This window comes from Ascidiella aspersa, chromosome 8 (assembly GCF_963924565.1).
Source record: "Ascidiella aspersa chromosome 8, kaAscAspe10.2, whole genome shotgun sequence".
NCBI lineage: Eukaryota > Metazoa > Chordata > Ascidiacea > Phlebobranchia > Ascidiidae > Ascidiella > Ascidiella aspersa.
This window is the reverse complement of record NC_139454.1, coordinates 5,139,804-5,159,426: the sequence shown is the minus strand read 5'-3', so window position 1 is coordinate 5,159,426 and position 19,623 is coordinate 5,139,804. Positions and strand designations below refer to the sequence as shown.

General features: G+C 37.1%; 2 protein-coding genes and 1 long non-coding RNA gene across 3 annotated transcripts; 1 reads left to right on the top strand and 2 right to left on the bottom strand.

The window, feature by feature from the left end:
• Nucleotides 1-6,828: 6,828 nt before the first annotated feature.
• Nucleotides 6,829-8,036, top strand: LOC146135305 (uncharacterized). The gene is made up of 3 exons (XR_014501552.1): nucleotides 6,829-7,008; nucleotides 7,262-7,322; nucleotides 7,978-8,036. It is a non-coding gene; the product is annotated as an uncharacterized LOC146135305 (long non-coding RNA).
• Nucleotides 8,037-8,527: 491 nt separating this feature from the next.
• On the bottom strand, nucleotides 8,528-10,912 carry LOC146135304 (uncharacterized). Its single transcript, XM_083395930.1, has 2 exons — nucleotides 10,617-10,912; nucleotides 8,528-9,466 (listed from the first exon to the last, which is right to left on the bottom strand). The coding sequence occupies exons 1-2, from the start codon at nucleotides 10,627-10,629 to the stop codon at nucleotides 9,084-9,086; spliced, it is 396 nt and encodes a 131-aa protein (XP_083252056.1). The 5' UTR covers nucleotides 10,630-10,912; the 3' UTR covers nucleotides 8,528-9,083.
• A 6,162-nt stretch (nucleotides 10,913-17,074) lies between these two features.
• LOC146135303 (uncharacterized) lies at nucleotides 17,075-19,209 on the bottom strand. The gene is made up of 2 exons (XM_083396074.1): nucleotides 19,076-19,209; nucleotides 17,075-17,598 (listed from the first exon to the last, which is right to left on the bottom strand). The coding sequence occupies exons 1-2, from the start codon at nucleotides 19,161-19,163 to the stop codon at nucleotides 17,180-17,182; spliced, it is 507 nt and encodes a 168-aa protein (XP_083252200.1). The 5' UTR covers nucleotides 19,164-19,209; the 3' UTR covers nucleotides 17,075-17,179.
• Nucleotides 19,210-19,623: the final 414 nt, after the last annotated feature.

Here is a 19,623-nt window from a genome sequence, read left to right as displayed (position 1 = left end):
AAAAATTAGCCTTTTTTCTTGAATAGTTACTGTCTTACAGTAGTTATCCCTTCAATTGTATTTTTTTTAAGTGCAAATCATATAGGCCCTAATCACTTCATTGCGTGTGTTTATTCTTTGTATAACCTGTTAATAAAATTGCTACGTGTTGGAATCATCTTGTTCTAATCCAGGGGTTCTCAAACTGGAGTCCATTTACCTTTTGGGGGTATGTGAACTGGTTTTAGGGGGTCCATGGAGGCCTACTTGAAATATAAGTGTATAATTAAGAAGTAATCAAATTTTCAAAGAAAACAGTTCAATTAAAAAAAAAACGGTTTTTCACTGACTGCATTTAAACTCCATTTACCTTCCACATTTTTTGGACCGAAATCAATAGATTTATAAAGTCTATAAACCAAGCTTTTGAAACTTTGAAGCACAAAATTGATATAGCATAATGGTAAGAAGTAATAAGATTATCAAAGCTCATACAGAAGTAAGTAGTATTTTTTGAACGTTGAAAATGTCTGTTAAAATGTATACAAATAACACGCAATCAAATTTCAAATGTTTTCTTTTTTTTGTAACACTAAATGTATTTTAATTTTGTGTAAAATTTTAAATTTATTTTTTTCGGTCTTTTCAAAAAAGCTACAAAATAGAGTTTTACCAAAAAGCGGAAATAAGTTTAGAAATCTCGTTTACTTTTTCTTCTTTTTTTTCGTAATGTCAATTTCTGTGTTGTTTTGAATGCAAAACTTCACTCAAAAACTCAGATGCGATTTTATTGAACAATCACCTTTATATAAGCGTCTTTAACATGTTGCGTTTTGTACAACACAAATTATAATCTGTATATCCTTGTTGATTGCTTAGATATTGAAATCCGAATAGTAAAAGTCATGAAAGCTTTAGGAACGTAATATACATATAAACAATTGGGATAAATACTAACGCTTTAACACAGCGGTTCCCAAACTGGGATCCGCGGACCAACTGGGTCCGTACAACAGTTTCAGAGGGTCCGCAAGGAGAGTTAGTCTTTAATTTTTTAAACATTAGTCATTAACGAATGTCTTTAAACATTACAATTAGACGTTGTTTAAAACATTTTAGTCTGTAGTTATGCTTTATTATTCGATAATATAGCGTGTTTGTTGATGTCTCTTGTGACATCATAAAGCATCTATGAGGCTGAACTACCTGATATCAATGAATCGTTCGCGACTGCACCAGTGTAATACAAGAAACATGGGTCAACTGACCCTTGAATTTTAATAGGGCAAAGGTCCGCCAGGCAAATTTTTTATAAAAGTTTGTGAACCGCTGCTTTAATTCCACTTCAATAAGAAAACTAACAGGATTAAATAAATATTTCACAACCTAACTGCTTTGACGATAACAAAGAGGTTAAGTGGGTTAAGAAAGCAGGATTTTCTATCAAAAGTATTGATACTTTAAGTTTGTGTTTAACGCTCATCCAATATTCACATTTGCTTTCTTATCAAATTTTTGTTTAATTCACAAAAGCATTTCACAGAATTTTACAACTAATAGTTTTTTTGTTCTTTTGGTTATCTCCATGATCATTAGTTTGAAATGATTCAGAGGTAAAATACAAAATGCATTTGAAAGAAATCTTTAGAGAGTTTTCGACAAGTTTTTTTTTGCAATGGTTTCTTCAGAGTGAGTTCTTTTGTGTCTTTTAAGACTTCCTGCCTGGTTAAAACATTTTCCACAAACTTTGCATTCGAAAGGTTTTTCTCCAGTGTGAATGATTTTATGTCTGTAAAGATTTCCTCTGCAGCTAAAGCACTTGCCACATTCTTTGCACTTGCAAGACTTTTCTCTAGTGTGAGTTTTTACATGTGCCTTAAAATTTGCAGTTTCTCCAAAGCATTTCCCACAAACTTTGCATTTGTACGTTTTATCTCTAGGATGAACTCGTTCATGATGTTTGTAAGATGACATAAAGCTAAACAATTTTCCACAATAATTACACTCATACGGTCTTTCCCCAGTGTGAATTCGTTCGTGTACTTTCAAGGTTTGAGATCGGTTGAAAGATTTAACGCAATAAACACATTTAAAAGGCCTTTCTCCAGTGTGAGTTCTGATGTGATTTATAAGTTCTGAAATGATTCCATATAATTTCCCACAAACCTTGCATTTGTGTTTCTTGAAGTGAATTCCAGCCAAATGTTTTTTAAGTACGGAACAATTTTTGAAACACTTTTCGCAAACGTGACATCGGAACGCTGTATTCTGTTTGAAAATATTCTTGCATTGTTCTTTCCTAGCATTCATTTGATCCAAGTCACTTTCTTCTCCACAATCTGAATCGTTACTTGCAGGTTGATGCTTTTGTGATGACCGATCTGTATTCGGGGCAACAAAATCATCATAAAGTCCATCATCGCTCTCTTTTTTCAGCTCTTTTATTACAAAATAGCCTTCATGGTTTGACATTTTTATCAATTTCTGAAAATTAAGATATATGTTAAACCAGTGGCTCCCAAACTTTTTTTAGCTCGCAGCACACTAAACCAACCTTAAATAGTTCGCGGCACACTTTTAACCAGGGCTGCGGAGTCGGAGTCGGACTCGGGACTCGACGGAGTAAGACCACGTAAAACTACCCGAGTCCGACGTGCGCATGCGCAGTATCAAATTTTAAAACTGTTAAGGCGGCAAAATCTAAGTTGTAAAAGTGTAATAGCAAATGGTGAGATATTTTAAAACCATATAATGCGGGTGGATCATTTATGACATCAATATGAGTGGATTGCAAAAAATCCACCCTAATTTAATTGCGTAAATGGGTAAAAATACAGGCTGTAGAGTCAGAGCAGGACTCGGGACTCGACAAAATCTTACATTTGGCCGGAGTCGGACTCAGTTTTTTTTTTAACCGACTCCGCAGCCCTGCTTTTAATAGAACAACAATAGAGACATTTTACAATCGGCCTTAACATACGACAAATACGTAAATATCTCAATATTGATAATTTCTAAAGTAGAGTGCGTTTTAAAATCTGAAATGCTTGCGTGTATGCATATTGCTAATACAAAACTTTTTTTTCCAAAATTACCAAAAGTTTCGCGGCACATTTGACGATCTCTCGAGGCACACAGTTTGGGGTTCACTCTACTAAACTATTGCTTTTGCCGATTTGTCAAATTCCTACCCCAACAAAAATGGCCGATATAACGTCATAAAATCAAACTGAAGGGCGCTTAAACAACGATTGTGACAAGCTGTGGTGTCCATTAGCGAACTATTTCGCTGCGAAGAAAGCAACGTTACTACTTTACTTATACTAAATGTTGCATTACCATGTAGCCAAGTATAACAGCAACATAAATAGTACTCAAGATGCCTTCGAAGAGGCTTGCCGAAATCAGTCAACTCGATCAGGATTGTAATTAACTAGTTTTGCGTTGTTCCTTAGACTTGCGAAATTACAATGCATTATAAGAAATCCTACAAACTTTCAATTATTGACGCCGAGTTTGGGGTGCTCAAAACCCTAAAACCGTGACAAATCCACCATTTAACTACTGCATTCTGTTTATGCGTGTTACGACTTTAACTAGTAATTTTAGAGAATTTCCTAGGCCTCCTGTAAGGCCGCTAGTGAGTCCCTATTTTCGGGAATTAAATAACCTACCAAAGAGAACTTATATTAAAGACCATAACAAGAAAACCCAATGTACAGATGTATTGGTTGCAGGAGTAGAATATTACCACACCACAAACAATAATGATACTTAGACACACACGATTACTTACAAACAAACGACAGACGGAGCATATAACACTTAAAGTTTTACTCGCTAATTTCACAAGGCTGCACCTAAACGTCTGCTGAGCTCTAGGCGGTCAGCCGCTCATAATACACGCTGACGCGCTGCCTTACAGGGCGGCCGTTTCGTGGAAAGATAACATTGGGCGGACCTTTTCGTGAGAAGTTAAACCGCGGCGAGAGACAAGCGATAAATGATCGTGAGATTTGTAGAGTTGTTTAGAGACAGGAAATAACAGGTCCTGAGTCTAATTAAACAGGCGAACACCAGAGCGCACAAAAATATTACGTTATTATAAATGTCCCGCAATGCGAAAACCTAAATCCTAGCCCTACATTTAAAAGCAAAGGCGCAAAACTAATAATGAATGTTAGAATTTACAGTCGGCGTAATTAGCAACCGGTGATAATTTTGTAGTGCTAAATAGGCAAGTAACAATGCGTACGACAAAATTAGTCCAATTGTCCGAATTATAGCTGCCCACTTGTGTTTCATAGGTCGATTAAGGTAATATTTAATAGTGTATAACGTATTTATATTTCTTGGAAAAGGTAATATCTTTTTGGTTCTGCAAGTTTTCATAAGCGCTGTGACAAACTGAGTCCGTATTTCTTTTAAGCCCAAAATCAACTCTAAAATTATTAATCAATCGAGTTCCTTATTCTATTTTGCTACTCAAATACGAAACTTGCTGTAATGAACTAGCGACATTCTTTTAAAGAATTATACAGTCTATAAATGCTGTTGTTACTATGCAATGCGCCAGCTTTTGAGCATATAACAGGCTTATAAGCAGCATTAAATTACTTTGCCATATTTAAAAAAAACTTTTATATTTTAAAAATTTTAAGGATACAGAGTGAACGATTTATGGGTTACACTAGTTTAAAAATAAAGTTGCTATTTCAATCTTGACATTTCTAATAATTTCGAAAGTATTTACTTTTTATTCTTTTGGCCAGCCTGTTTTCCTCTTTTAAGTTGATGGTTTAATCGGAGCTACATACTCAAGATAACTCGAGCTTATTAAATTCATACTTAGTTGGCAGCTCTACTAAATAGTTATATTACCTTTAGTTTACAAATACTACAGAACCTATGGCATGAAATACAATTGTTAAATCGCCCGAAATCACAATAAAAATCGACCCAACTTAACTGTAAATAACCTTTTTTTGTTCTACAACAAGCCTTTTTAAACTGGCTGCACATTGTACGTCGCTGAATTAGTCTATATTACTTTTAGCTAGATCATTACTCTAAAGAAGCCAGAGCTATCTGGCGCAACGGACCTTAACTAATGCAATAGTTTATTTCAATAGCATGTTGCACTGCAGATTACCCAAGTGCGTTTTTTTCTTTCATGTGTTTAAGCAGTTAACTTCACACAGAGATGTTAATGCTTTGTATTGCGCAGCGGAGACCGAGGAAAACAACAGCGTCTAAAGCGAAAACTCGGCTGTTTGCGTTGGTCTTAACATGAAGGCGTTATATTTTATTCCCCTTCGAATGAATATTGCTTTTCCATAAAGGAGCAATACAGTACAATATATTAATTGTGGTATTCTTAGAAGGTTACTCATGGGCGTCGAAGTAAAGTTCTACACTAGAATGTTATAACAAAAAGGCCGAACTTCGTTAGGTTAAAATAAAAATGGCCCTATATCAGTGATTCTCAACCTTTTTCAGAGCAAGAGCCGCATTTCAAACCTAAGGTTTGCAAGGAGCCGCATAAAAAACAACAGTAGGCATATAATTAAAAAACATTAAGAAAGCAACTAGAAAACAACAACTATACATTACGCTAGCCTAGGCTAACTAATTAACAGTGTTTGCCATAGCTTGTCGATCAGGACTAAATATATTGTGACGTAACAAACCACAAAATTATTTTAAAGAGCCGGATGGAAGTACCCGGTAACATTAGTACTTCGTACTCGGGATCCTTGCTGGTACAATTCATTAATTCTTGATTTCTCTTACTTACTTTGTAACTAATTTTTCACTTGGTTAGAGAGCCGCAAAATGTTCAGTTGAGAGCCGCATGCGGCTCTGAGAGCCGCGGTTGAGAATCACTGCCCTATATTGATCAGTTGATTGGGTAAATATGTCGAAGGCTTTCTGATGTGTACTATGGCTTTCTTCAGTACTTTCCTGTGTGTATGCACTGTGGTACGTAAGCCGTTATTGATGAAAAACGACCTCAGAACGCCTAAATCACAGTTGTTGTACACGCACGGTCGCACGTGTTATGAATCTTTCGTTGTTATTAAGTACTAAGAGTGATTTGTATAAAGATTAATAGACTTGCATATGTTGAGATTGTTATATGGTTTTACTGCGGTATTTACTAAAGCGGCAACGTCGAAATCACTTTGCTATAACTGCTAAGTTTGGGCAGGGGTGTCTGCTAAGTTTGGGCAGGGTGCCATATTTAAGCACAAGGGTGTCAGAGAAATTTATGAATCTTTAAGAATCTGTTTTGCGCTCACCTCTTACAGTTTTTTGGCAAAGATTAGAGTAGAATAAAGTCCAATTAAAACTTCCTACGTTGTGTAGAGTTGATGTGTATTGCTCCAGTTCCGTTTATTGTGGCATTCTGGTGAACTACCTACGGAAAAATCTTTTAGGGATGCCGCAATCTACTTGTTATTTCAAAGGGGTGCCGCTAATCATAAAAGGTTGAGAAACACTGTTCTACAAGATATTGCTATGCATATAGTAATTTTCCACGAGTTGAAATATTTGTGTTGTTGCCATCTTTCACTTGCAAACATTTGGTACTGTAAGTCACCTATTTGCCTTAGGGCATTAGCTTACTCGGGCACGTTCAAAACGATATTCTTAGCCTTTGAACGTCTGCAGTAAAAAACATTTTGAGTTAAATGCCGCGAAAATTTGCTCGAAAATCATCGGGAATTATTGCCTGCTGCTAGCAACGGTATCGGCGCAAAGTTTAAAAAGGTTGTTCTGAACATTAGCGATTCTATCGTATATCTATTATTAAAGAAATAACTCAATATTTGTTTAGATCTGGGTTATAAATTTTAATAGCTGTGGTTAAATTGATTGTTTGAGTGTCCGAATAAGTATAGACGCTGCCACTTCCAGTTTATGATTTGCAACCAGTATGAATAAACTGTTGGCTATTGTAATTATTTGTGCAGTTTTGCTAGTCTTTGCCAATCCAAGCTCGTCAAAGGCAGCATGTCTCAATTGGTAAGCTTAAAGGAAAGTGTATATTTACCTTACCAGACAACTGTAAGCAAATTAACAACTAAAAGCTTATATCGACCTAATGTTTAAAAGGCATTCAGTATTAGTATAGTTCGACTTATTCACTTATTCTGGCTACTGCTTAAAACGTTTAACAGCGTTGACGCCCGTAGCTAACATCAATATACAGATTTCTTTTAAATTTTAACCTTACCCCATTTAAACGACATCTTATCCGAAAACATTACTTTTTCAGTGGTCAGATGCTGCCACAGGGTAGACCTTATGACTCCGGACTACGCCAAACATATTTTAGGGTAAGTAGATAATTATGTAGATGACAAACCTTTGAAGGGTAATGAAGATAGTGAAATACAATTAGTGACGCCGATCAGTGTGTAAACAAGTTATTAAAAAAAAATATTTGAGTCGAGTCAAGTTACTTTCAATAAACAACAGGTGTCTTAGTCCAGGGCTATTTCAAGTCAATTCATTGGTTTTAAGAATAAGATTCAACTAATAAAATTTGTATTTTTTTCATTCATTTAGTATTTGCATAACAAAACATCTAAAATACCAAACAAATAGTAAAATTATTTTATGTCTAAATATTGCGATGAACAACCCAATTTTACGAAAAACGTTTTAAAATCACTTAGATTTAATGCAAAATAAATGTGGCTAAAGAATTAGCCCTAAGTCCAATTAAAGGTATTTGTACAAGTAAATTAGGCTTATTCAAGTAATTGAACACAAAAAAATAATATTTTATTTGGAAAAAAGAGTTTAAAGTCACAAGGGAACACATATCAGTAATTACAGCACTACCCCAATTTAGACGGTAAACAATCCAAAAAGTCATATGTTCGGCCGTCAAGCTTATTGAATAAGCTTGCCATGGTCAAGCGTCCTACAAGCCCACATGTTGTTATACGATAGAGAAAGATCGGTTAATTATCCGCTGTTTTTCAGACAATCATACGACTTTTGAACGATGTGACGGCAGGTGAATAGTTGCTAACGTCCAACTGGTAAATATCGTTTTTTTGTTGTAATATTTTTCATGGTAAGCTTAACGCACAATTTAGTGGCCCAAGGTTAATAGCATCGTGGGCCACAATACATTTTCAATGTTCTTTGTGGGTCACTTATAGGCTAGAATGCATGTTTGGATCACCCTGATCTAGTAACTGCGATAAGTTGATAACTAGCTTTTCAATATATATTTTACAGATTTATCAACGTGAAGAAAGTTCATTTCATTTTTTTGACAGTCAGATGACATCATCATCAGTCATTATTAAACGATATTTATCAATAAATGGGCAATGGCTAATTGTTAAAAAAAGTTTACCCGTATTAAAATACACAACCTTCTTAAAAGTTGTCATCTTGAACTAAATGAAAGATACAGATATGTGTCAACAGCAGCTGTGATCTAGCCTTTTGAAGATGTATTTTGTCCAAGGAGTACGGCTTACATATCATACACCATCGCAGACTTGTTTTATGTTTTTTAATTCACGACCTCGGCCATAGCGGGACTGTCGCTCTACCTTCGGAGCTACAAACAGGCTCAGCGGAGTGCAAGTCATGAAAATAAACCAAATGCAAACATATAATAGTATAACTGTAAAGTTTTTAACACCCAATAGGTATGCCGATTTTACTACATCTGATCTAATTGTGCGGATAACCCTGATTACTAAGGTTTATGATTCATTTTGTTTCAATTAAGTCATGTATGCTTAAGCAAAATGGTTCGTTTTAAAATCAGGTGTCACGTTTAGCGACAGAAAATACCCACTTTTGTGCTTATCCAGAAAATGTTAAGAATCACTGTTTTAGGAGATCTTTTTTAAGTACAAAATTTGCTGCATTTTGAACAAAGAAGATTCGATAAAGTGTATTGTTTAAGGATTAGCTGGCATCAGTTTTTACCGCCGAAACCATTTTGACATTTTTTGCTGACGTCAACCCTTCATCCCGCAACTATACCCTCCTTTTCCGGGGGGTTGCTTTTATGACCACACCAACGTCGTTTCCAACGCCGAAAACCTTTTTTCGCGGTTTTGCCTCTATTCGTAAGGCGGTGGTTCACTTCCTGGCAAAGCGGTCGCTTTCTCGTAAGATGGCGGTGCGTCTGAGTGCGGAGTTGCCGAGTAGGGTGGGTGCGAGTCTACTCGAAAATCGCTATGGCGAGTTTGAACCGTAGCTTCGGCCGTTCTTTGGGTGGCAATATCACCTGCCACTGGGGTGCTGGCAACTGGCGCTTGCCGCTGCCACTCGGACTGTCGCTTATGCGAGTAGGTGATCCAGACGAGTGCGAGTAGGCTTAGGGCGAGTACGATACCGGATGCGATTTTCCACTCTAGTGATTCCTGAACGGCCAAGTTGACGATGCTGAACATTAAGAAGAACATTGGCACGATTGGGTTCCAGAGTATTTTCCGCTGCCGGCCTGCAAATCGAGGATTGTTATAAGGGGCGAACGTCTTTCTTTTTCTTTGTTTTAAACACTCTAAAGTGAGTGATTGTTAGATTGCGACATTTTTGGCTATATTTTGTCTAAATGGTATACTCTTTTTATACGGGATAGATGACTCTTTAAGCCTGTGTAGCTTAGTAGGTAGAGCGACGGTCCCGGTATGACCGGAGGTCGTGAGTTCAAACCTCACTGCACGCTAGTTGTATTTCTGGCCTACCCTGCTTGTATCACTGATCGACAGACTCCATGATCCAGCGTGGCTTTGGGAGATTTGGTGTACTTTTTATAAGAGCTGTGATTTTTCTTGAAACAAACATGCGATTGCGAATTGCTGTTAAATCGCGTGGCTGGTTTTAAGGCAGATCGTGGTTTTCTTTTCCTTAACGATTTTATAGTTTGCATGAAATTATTCAGTTAATAGTCGAAGTAAGAAGCATGATACATGGGCGTTTGTTGATAGAAATTTAATGCAAAATAAAGTTAAAATGCTTTTTTTTGGCCAATTTTAAGAAGTATAGATTCCCATTCCTAAATTTGTGATATAGATATCTACAAAAAATATTACATTTTTCTGCTATAAACAACCGAATGCACCGTTTCGTAGCTTGACGATATTTTGGCCCGAAAAACAAAAACAACTAATGTTCCTGTTGCAAATTAAAAGTGATTTGTAATGATCATTCTTGTGTCCTAATTTTATGAAATTTTGCTTAGAAATGAATGAACTGATAACGTGTTTAGTGAAATTTATTTTTTGTTCCAACTAGAATCTGTGTCTATACAAATACGCGATATTAACAAAGTGACTATGCTAATAAAATTTGAATTGTTTGTTTTGTGCTAAAAATGGTGAATTGTTGTTAAACGTGATGGTTAAAACGTTTCGCAATAATTCATATCAGGTCAACCGTAACGCGAACCTTTACGTTGGCACATTACTTAACGTTTAGCGTTACAGATCACGCGAGTGACGTAATGAAACCCACCAACAATGACCATTACATTGTTATTAGTCATTTGCAGTAAATATGTTAGTCACCCGTTTAGTGATTTCTAGAATTATCTTTCGAAATAGCGTATTGTGACTATATAGAGTTGATAAATCGATATTGTCCATACTTACGATTATTTGCCATTTTTAATTGCTTGAACCGTCGCAAGATGGCTGTCCTAAACAAATGTCAAAACTGACAGTTAGCGGTCATTTAAAATTACAGAAAGTTATCTGAACAATTCCACATGTAAAGTAAAACACCTCACCCTGTCAAGCGTTAGATCATTTAAAAAATAACACAGTTACCAATTCCACGGCGGATACCAATGTAAATTGAAGCTTATCGTCTACGGGTTCTCATTTAAACACACAACGTATTATTTTAACAAAAATAAACTTTAAACGAAAAATCACTATACTTTTATGTGTGGTGATACAATGCCGCTCGCTTAAGCACAATGAAGCATTTTTTCGGCTACTTTGGTAAAACAAAACGGCGGTTATTGCTATAGTCTAAAGACTCTAAACTTTCACTCCAGGGCGGTTTTCTCTTTTGACTTTACTAGAATATTAAAAACAAAACTTTGCAACGTAATCTATATAGAACATTTTGCGATACAACACTGTATAGAAAATTACTATCCTGCTAAACCGTTTTGCTAACTGTTTGAACCATTCAGCACCTTCGCTTCTCTATTTGCACAGATGTAAATTATAAGTTTCAAACTGTATTGGTTAGGTCCGTTTTCCTAAACTCTATCAAACCGGCAGAAAGTCGGAAAATTCGGTGGTGCGTAACCACCATAACCAACATTGACCTGCCCGAGCACCTAACCAAACAATATGCGTCCCACTGTCAACGTTGTAAACTGTGCATCATAGCCTTGAGTCATGCTTGAATGAAGGATATGTTTTATTTAAAACAAGGCCTAAGTTGCAAACATGCTTCCACTTATGAATTTGGCATTTCCGAGGTCCTTTAAACCAACAAAACACTCTCTTTATCTTACTAAAGATGTCCTTGCAAATATCAAATTTACGATTTAACTTTGATATAAACGTGCAGAGTTGTTTCCACGAATTAATTTTATCAACATTGGGAACAATGAAAACTGCAAAAAAGGCTCCTTTATCTTTTCCAAAGCTCACATCGCAATCATGGTTTTAACTGTAGGTAGTAAAAAGACAGCCACAAGTTGAGCATGAACTAGCAAAGGATACCATTTGAACCGAATAGTTAAACCGCTGTATTGAGTTAATAGTATTTTTGGTAAACAAAATAAAGCTATTTGATTTATGACTTTATTTGTGTAATTCACAGTCCACTGCAATCCAACAAAGCTTGTTCCATTACAGATTCGCTTTGATACTTTTTGCTGTATGCCTTTTTATTATCTACTGACATTGCACATGATAAGTTACAACTAATTTCCTGCGCAATATTCTAAAACAGTGGTTCTCAACCGGGGGTCCACGGACCCCTGGGGGTCCGCACAACTTCTAAATATACTTTTTTTATTAAATTAACTAACGCTGGGATAGATACATGCCTAATTGCTTAATCATAATCTAGGTGAGTGATAAAATTACATTGTACCGTTTTAAACCGCATTAAGTGTGACGTAACATTTCCATTGTGATGTAACACAAATATATTGTAAAATGGAAGTCAGCATTACAACTTTCACATCATGTGACATGTGAATCACATGTACAGGATTTTGGTTTATGCTATCGTTCGGAAAGATGACATGCGTCTCACATTATAGAAAACACAACCACGCATTTTAAGACTTGCTTCGGAAATGCAGCAGCAGAAATCACATTAAAAATAAACTTGTCATAAAGCAATTTGGCGTCGTCTGTTACTTTGCTCAACATAAGGTGCACTACACAGAATTACTGAAATATTATAAAGAACTAACCGCAGATATTATACTAGAAAAATGTAGGTGTACGCGACTATTTGAAAGCGTCAAAAAAGGGCCACGGGTACAAAAAGGGTTGAGAACCACTGTTCTAAAATAATTGTGCGCATAGTATTGTGGTTCAATTCCTTTGGAAATTTGCTGCAGTTATAAACTTAAATTTAGCTGTAAATCAGTGTTTCTCAACCCATCAGTCGCGACCCCAAATTGGGTCTCCGTTGGTTTGTTTTGGTCGCCGACTGCAGTTGCTGGTTTAGAAAATTAGTTTTGGTGAGATTAATTTTAGGTAAGATACTCTAAAACTTGGGGAAATTTCGAATCACATGGGTCATATTAACTCAAATCAAACTTATTTATGCTTTTGTATTATGTTTTGTTCGATTTCAGCTTAAAACTATAATAAAGGGAATTATGTAGCCAACGCTTCACTTGTAACTCACGCAAAGTACTGAGTCGCCATAGAAAAGGATAACATTGCTGTAAGCCAAAACTAATTCATACATTTTGATATTGCAACCTTGTCTATACTTGTCGCATTCTCAGATCTAAGATTACCAACCGGTAATCAAAGCTGCTATCTGATGTTGCTATAACACTAATATAGCCTTTTGTCATCTTGCCAAACTTACACTGGGGGCCATTTCACCTGTTTAGACCGCTTGAGTAGTTCACCTAAGGAGAGCTTGGACACTTAATTGAACACCTTTTAGTGTGACTCGGCCCGCGCGTAATCGACAAAGCTACTTTGCGTTGGCGGCGCAGTGACATATCTAATCCGCGTCATGAGTCATGTGACGCTATATACGGAGTGACCTATACGCATATATTTTTCCGGAAACGCTGCACTGTGCAGCGCTGTACAGTTTACACCTTACTTTTCTAATGGTGTGTGTGCGTTGGGCAATCACGTTGTTTGCGCACTGACCTCTATATTACGTATCAACATTGAACGAAGTACACGAGGCGACCTGAATAAACGTTAGGTTGCCCAACAGACACGCGCTAGCGAACATTCCAAGTAACTCTCTCAACGGAGGTAGAATTTTGCTGAAAGCACTCGCCAGTCGAGCGGGTGGCCGCCATTTAGAACTCATCCGAAACGAATAGCTCTTGCAATTGAGGTTACATTTGTAATATTTGCTCAAGGCTATACAATTCATTCTGTTATTATTGGTTTCATCACTATATGTTGATAAATGTGCATTTATCTCCAGGCAGCGTTTCAATTGTAAAACGGCAAAATTTTATTAAAGTACACTATGTTAATGTTATTTTGTCAGTTGCTGGCGCTGCTGTCCTGTTAATTGACACTGTCGGTATTGTCTTGTCACTTGTCGCTGTCAGTATTGCCTTGTCAGCTTTCACTGGCGATTTTGCGTTTTCAGTTTCCACTGGAGGTATATTAATGTAACTTTCTACTGACGGTGTTGCGTTGGCAGTTGCCAATAGCGTTGTGTTTTTGTTGATTACCAGCGCTGGTATTGTTTTTTTCAGTTGCCACTGTCGGTGTTGCATTGACAGTTGACAATAAAAAGGTTGCGTTGTTAGTTATCACTGGTGGCGTTGTCTTGTCAGTTGCCAATAACAGTGTTGTTTTGCCAGTATGCACCGTAGGTATTGCTTTTTCAGATGCTACTGGCTACGTTGTCAGTTGCCAATGGCGGTGTTTTTTGTCAATTACCAGTCCTGGTAATATTTTTTAAATTTCCACTGTCGGTGTTAAACTGTCAGTTGTCGCTGTCAGTATTGTCTTGTCAGCTTCCACTGGCGATTTTGCGTTGCAGTTGCCGCTGGAGGTATCTTAACGTAACTTGCTACTGCCGGTGCTGCGTTGCCAGTTGCCAATGGCGATTTTTTTTGTCAATTACTAGTCTGCTATAGTGTTTTCAGTTGCCACTGTTGGTGTTGAACTGTCAGTTGTCACTGAAATCTTGTCAGTTTGCACCGGTGGTATTACTGTTTCAGTTACCACTAGAAGAGTGTTGCATTGTTAGTAATTGCCGACGGTGTTGACATTTTAGTAGCCTAGCCACTGGTAGTGTTACATTGTCAGCAACCGGCTGTGTTGCCCTGCCAGTTGCCACAGGTGGTGTTTCCATGACAGTCGCCACTGATAGTGTTGTCACTTGCGACTGATTGTGTTGCTTTATTGATCACTATTTCTATTGGTGGGTCTATAACTGCCACTGACAATGTTTTCGTTGAACGCTTGCCAAGCCTAATTGTCAGTTGCCATGCACAGCGCAGGGTTGTCAAATGCCACAATGGGCCAGACGTCGATGCTTGGCATCTCGACGAACGTTATTGTCATCCAGATGACGAGCACTCCACTGAAAATAACAATAGCCGCCCTAATCTTCCATGGCTGTGATTCGATGGTCACAATGTTGACGAAGCAGACTACGGTTGTTGTCACAAGTAGCGTGCTGCATGCTCACATCAGTATGGTGTTTGTTGTATACGTGAAAAATAAGTCGTGTCCTTAAACATGCTTCACGGCCTGATTAGGGTAACCAGACAACAATAGGTCCCACATTACATAAGATAGATATGAAAGACTAGTAGTTACAATTTCAATGTCGATTGTGAAAAGCTTAAAACCGGAAATGTAAAGTGACTTAGTTGCTTTGAGGAAAACAATGCGGCCTCCCAAAACGTTACAAATGATTTTATTAAAATTTTTGATTTATTTTATCACTAATCATAAATTAAAACAACACAGACGTTTGAATTAGTGTCAGAACGATAAATTGTCATACTGATAGTTTATGTTCAATGATACTTGCTTGCAATCTTTTAACTGATACATGCTTGCTCATGTATATACTGCTTGACGTGTGAAACATATTGTAACACGTACATATTGAGGGTGACATCGATATTTTGATTGCGATAGTTTCTTACAAATTAGTCACAGGTATAACTGTCAGTCTTGTGGGCGATGTTCTCACGTTCTGCAACACAAGCCACTTGTTTTGCTGGCGTCTGACTCCCGCTGCAAATTGGCCTTAGAATGGCCGCTGTAATGCCTAAGCCATGTTTTAGATTGCCGGCCAGTTTTATTGGCCAAATATGACGTAACTTTCGTGTTCTTTTTCTTCCTACGTATTGGCTATATACATGTCGTTTCTATGAATGTTAGAATTTACAGTCGGCGTAATTAAGCAACCGGTGATAATTTTGTACTGCTGATTAAGCACGTAACACAGGCGTAAATCGTAATTGATCACATGAATGTTATTACTGAATAAATGTAGGAGGCTAAGAACCCCATATAAAGTAAGTAATTTGCTAAGTTTAATGTGTTTTCACATCTGCCAAAAAACGACGTTTACAGTTTTTATCTAATGATTTTGTGTAGCAACGTTTCTGTGCTTAAACTGTTTGCATTAAACTTTTAAAACTTTTGAAGCGCCATTTTCTATTTAAAATCGCGATCTACGTGCAAAATGCATTTAAGCAGATGAGTTTATTCGAAAAAAAAACTCTGACACTGTGAATGTTTTCCGTTTAAGTTTGTATGCACCGTAATAATAATCTCGTTTTTTTATCCCACACATTCGAAAGTTGTATTCCCATGTGTCTTGTTTAATTGATTTTCACTTATCTGCGATTAGACCCTCTCGCCTAAGGATGAACTATTGTAACTTTCATTGAAATTACAGTATAGTCTTGGTAAAGGCTGCAACGATTTTCGTACACACTTATAAATTCGCTATTGCATAATAGTAAGACATATACGAACATCGCGTGAACACTTAATTAACAAGTTTAAATATCAAGATTGTTAAATACACATATGCATGAAGTAAGTCTACTCTAAAATGAAAACGCTTCATTTCACGTTGGAAATATATAAGTAAATAAATTTTCAAATTGTGTTTACGCAGGTGGTATAAACGTAATCCATACAGGCGATAAATGTCATTTTCAGCAATGTTTGGAGAATTAGAGGTAGTAGTTATAACGCGTAAAATAAACAATGAATAAATTAACTCCTGCCATTCTTGGGTTATAAACGCTCCTTTATAAATGTGGAAAAACATTATTTTTTCATCCACGTAAGTCGCTGAATGAGTTCCATGAAACCGCTACATAAGAGTGAAGATAGTTACATTATATTTTGCAATCTGGTCCCAGGTTGGTCTCGACTTTATTTTAAAGCTCGCGTGCTGTTCAAAACGACTCAACAGCCCAGGATCTAACAATAGTTGCTTCGTGCATTTTTCTGCTGGTAATATTGTGGAAGCAATGCAAGCATTTGGGTCGCTGGGAAAAAGGTTTAAAAACACTGTACCATTTTCAACAAATGTAAAAAGAGTTATTTCGAAACGTCCAAAATGATACCTACTTCTGTATGGGCTTTGATATTCTTATTACGTCTTACTACAACCTCCAACCATTATGCTCCACTGTACCATTGATTTAAAGTAAAATGCACAAGTTTTAATGAACAAATAAAAAGGTTACGCTCTACATTTAGACGTTTCTTACTGGTGTGACTTTTTTTAATTTTTAACTCTGGTTTCAACTATTTATTTCCACTTTTTCAGTTGACGTCACTACCATATTTGCGCCCAATGATTCCCCCCTAAATGACGTTACATTGTGTTTCCCCCCTAAATGACGTCACACCATGCCCCCCTCATGACGTCACTCCATACAGTGTTGTAATTACTTAAGTCAATTAAAAAAACTTGACTTGGAATTAAGTTATTTTACAAATGACTTGACTGGGATTGAAGTAACTTTAAAATGACTTGTTTACAATACTGACTCCATACGCAGGCAATCCTGGTAACTGGGGGGCTCCAACGTCATCTTGGCGTCATACGGGGGAGGAGGGGGCATACCCGATGGGTCCCCTGGTAGGTGACCGACACCCCGCTCCAGATCACGCCCCATAACTTCGTCGGAGCTCGGTACTTCTCCTTGCGAGCCCGTGAGATCTGCAGCGCTCCTGGATCGACCTCGAAAGCAGCATATGAAGCATCTGATCCAGATCCAACACGGGATTGCCATCATGAGGACTGCAAAGAGGAACTTAACGAGGAGGATGCTTGGCACTTGCATCCACTTGATGTCGCACACGAAGGCAGCGACTACTCCGACGGCGGACAGAAGCAGAAGAAGTGCAGGTGTGACGACACGGCAGCGGTCGTTGCAAAGATTCTCACGAGAGCCTGTTGTTTATTTTGAAACATTGATAAGCGTTGGAATGCTTGTACTTTTTGATTAGTACCCTGAATAAACCGCCCATACAGAAGTAGTTATCATTTTGAACACTACGAATATCTTATTATTTATTTTGAATATACTCTTTTATTCATTTTCAATATAACTTAACATACTATGTTAAAAATGAATAAAGAGTTATTCGAAACGTTCAAAATGATACCTACTTATGCATGGGCTTGATATTCTTGTTACGTCTTACTACAACCTCCAACTATTGTGCTTCAAACCTCAAATTGTTTGTTTTTTTTTTTGCCTGTAGATCCAACGTGTCTTTAATATTGGATTAAAACAGTTTTGACTTCATGGCTGTGATCTATTTGTAAAAGTTAAAGAATATACCTGGTAAAATGTTTTCCTTCTAATGTCATAAAAATCTTAAATAGCTCTCATAAGAGCCTGTTGTTTTTTTCGACATATTAAAGCACGGTTGTGCGAAAGAATGTCTAGACTCCACTATAATTTGTCTTTATATAGTGCCAGAATAAACTTACGTGCGTATATAAAAAACTTGACATTTCGAAGACAAAAGTCAACTAATAGTGCCACTATTATTAAGAACACAAATACAGGTTAGCGACGTAAAGTCATTATTTAGACACGATTTTACCTAGCATTTAAAACGGTTTAAAATTTAAATTGGCAACCCCCAAAAAGTACAATAATCTTTAGGTGTCATACCGGATTGTGCTAATCACACATTTCTTTATGTCGAAAGAAACAAAAATGTCGCCATCGTAATAGGAACTAAATCTTGCTTATGAGCAGTGGTCGGCAGACTTTTTTTGTCGCGGCCCAAAGTACTCTTTTCAAAGCTATTGAAGGCCCACTACGTAAAACCACCGCAAAAACAGTGGCGGAAGCATGATGTTTGATTTTAAGTTGAAATAATATTACACGGCGCCTTTATTGAAGACAAAACACTGCCATACCATAACATAAAGCATACTACAAAACGAAGAATTTTTTCGTTTACATATAGTTAAAGTTGGCAAAAAAAAATTGTTTGATAGGCTTTCAAGACCATATTTGGTACGTGGGACTTTTCAAGCCGAGCTAATTTCAAATTTCTCTGCCGCATCAACTTTTAAAATAAAGTGCAATCAATGTACGGCTATCACGCGGCCCACAACTGTATGATCACACTAAGCTATTCGAAAGTAACTCGCGGCCCACTAAAAATGGCTCTCCGGCCACATTTGGGCCGCGGCCCGCAGTTTGCCGACCACTGCTTATGAGTAATGAGTATATTCCGATCGTTGTCATTTTAGGAAGTGAAGTTTATGTTTTACAACGTTACAATACATCTTACTATTGCTCTTTAACTGTTTAATACCGAAGAAGGGCAAAAAAATTGTTCTTTGTTTTCTCTAAAGGTAAACCTGAACCAGGAGAACAAAATGCTTTAATCCTGCGCATACTTACAACAGGGACAACACCGAGAGTTTTGTGTCCTACTTCTATTCCGAGTGTGCCGACGTGTTGTTACTCCCGTTCTTATTGTTCGAACCATTTCTACAGTCTAACTCTGCTATCAGTTAAATCCCTGTCAAAAAATCTCTCCCAACACTTGCGTTGGCAACCGTCATTAAATACTTTACCTCTACCTTATGTCCAGCCTATACTGTACGCTGTAGGCTCAGCAATATTATCTGACGTTTACCGACGAGAGATCAAGTTTCTTCGCTGTGCCTCAAACAATGGCGCAAGCTTTGTTTTCCCGTCCTTATTACGATGTTTCTAGGTGTCACATGCCTTTGTCTTCCCGCTTGCTATTTTCAGCGACGATTCGTGGCTCATCTACTGCGAGTTGGATCGAATTCGGTTTTGATTCGGGTAATCGTTTTTATATCGTAATCGTTTTAAAAAGTTTTTTTATCTATTGAAACACGGCGATGTACACAACAATTTACTCAACTGGGAGACATACTTTTTTTGAGTTATGAAGTAATATATTGCATTTACGTTTATTG

Coding starts and splice junctions, on each gene's coding strand:
- LOC146135303 (XM_083396074.1), bottom strand. CDS start 19,163: ATGGTTCGAACAATAAGAACGGGAGTAACAACACGTCGGCACACTCGG. Junction 17,599..19,075: donor CTCTCGGTGTTGTCCCTGTT/GTAAGTATGCGC, acceptor AATAAACAACAG/GCTCTCGTGAGAATCTTTGC.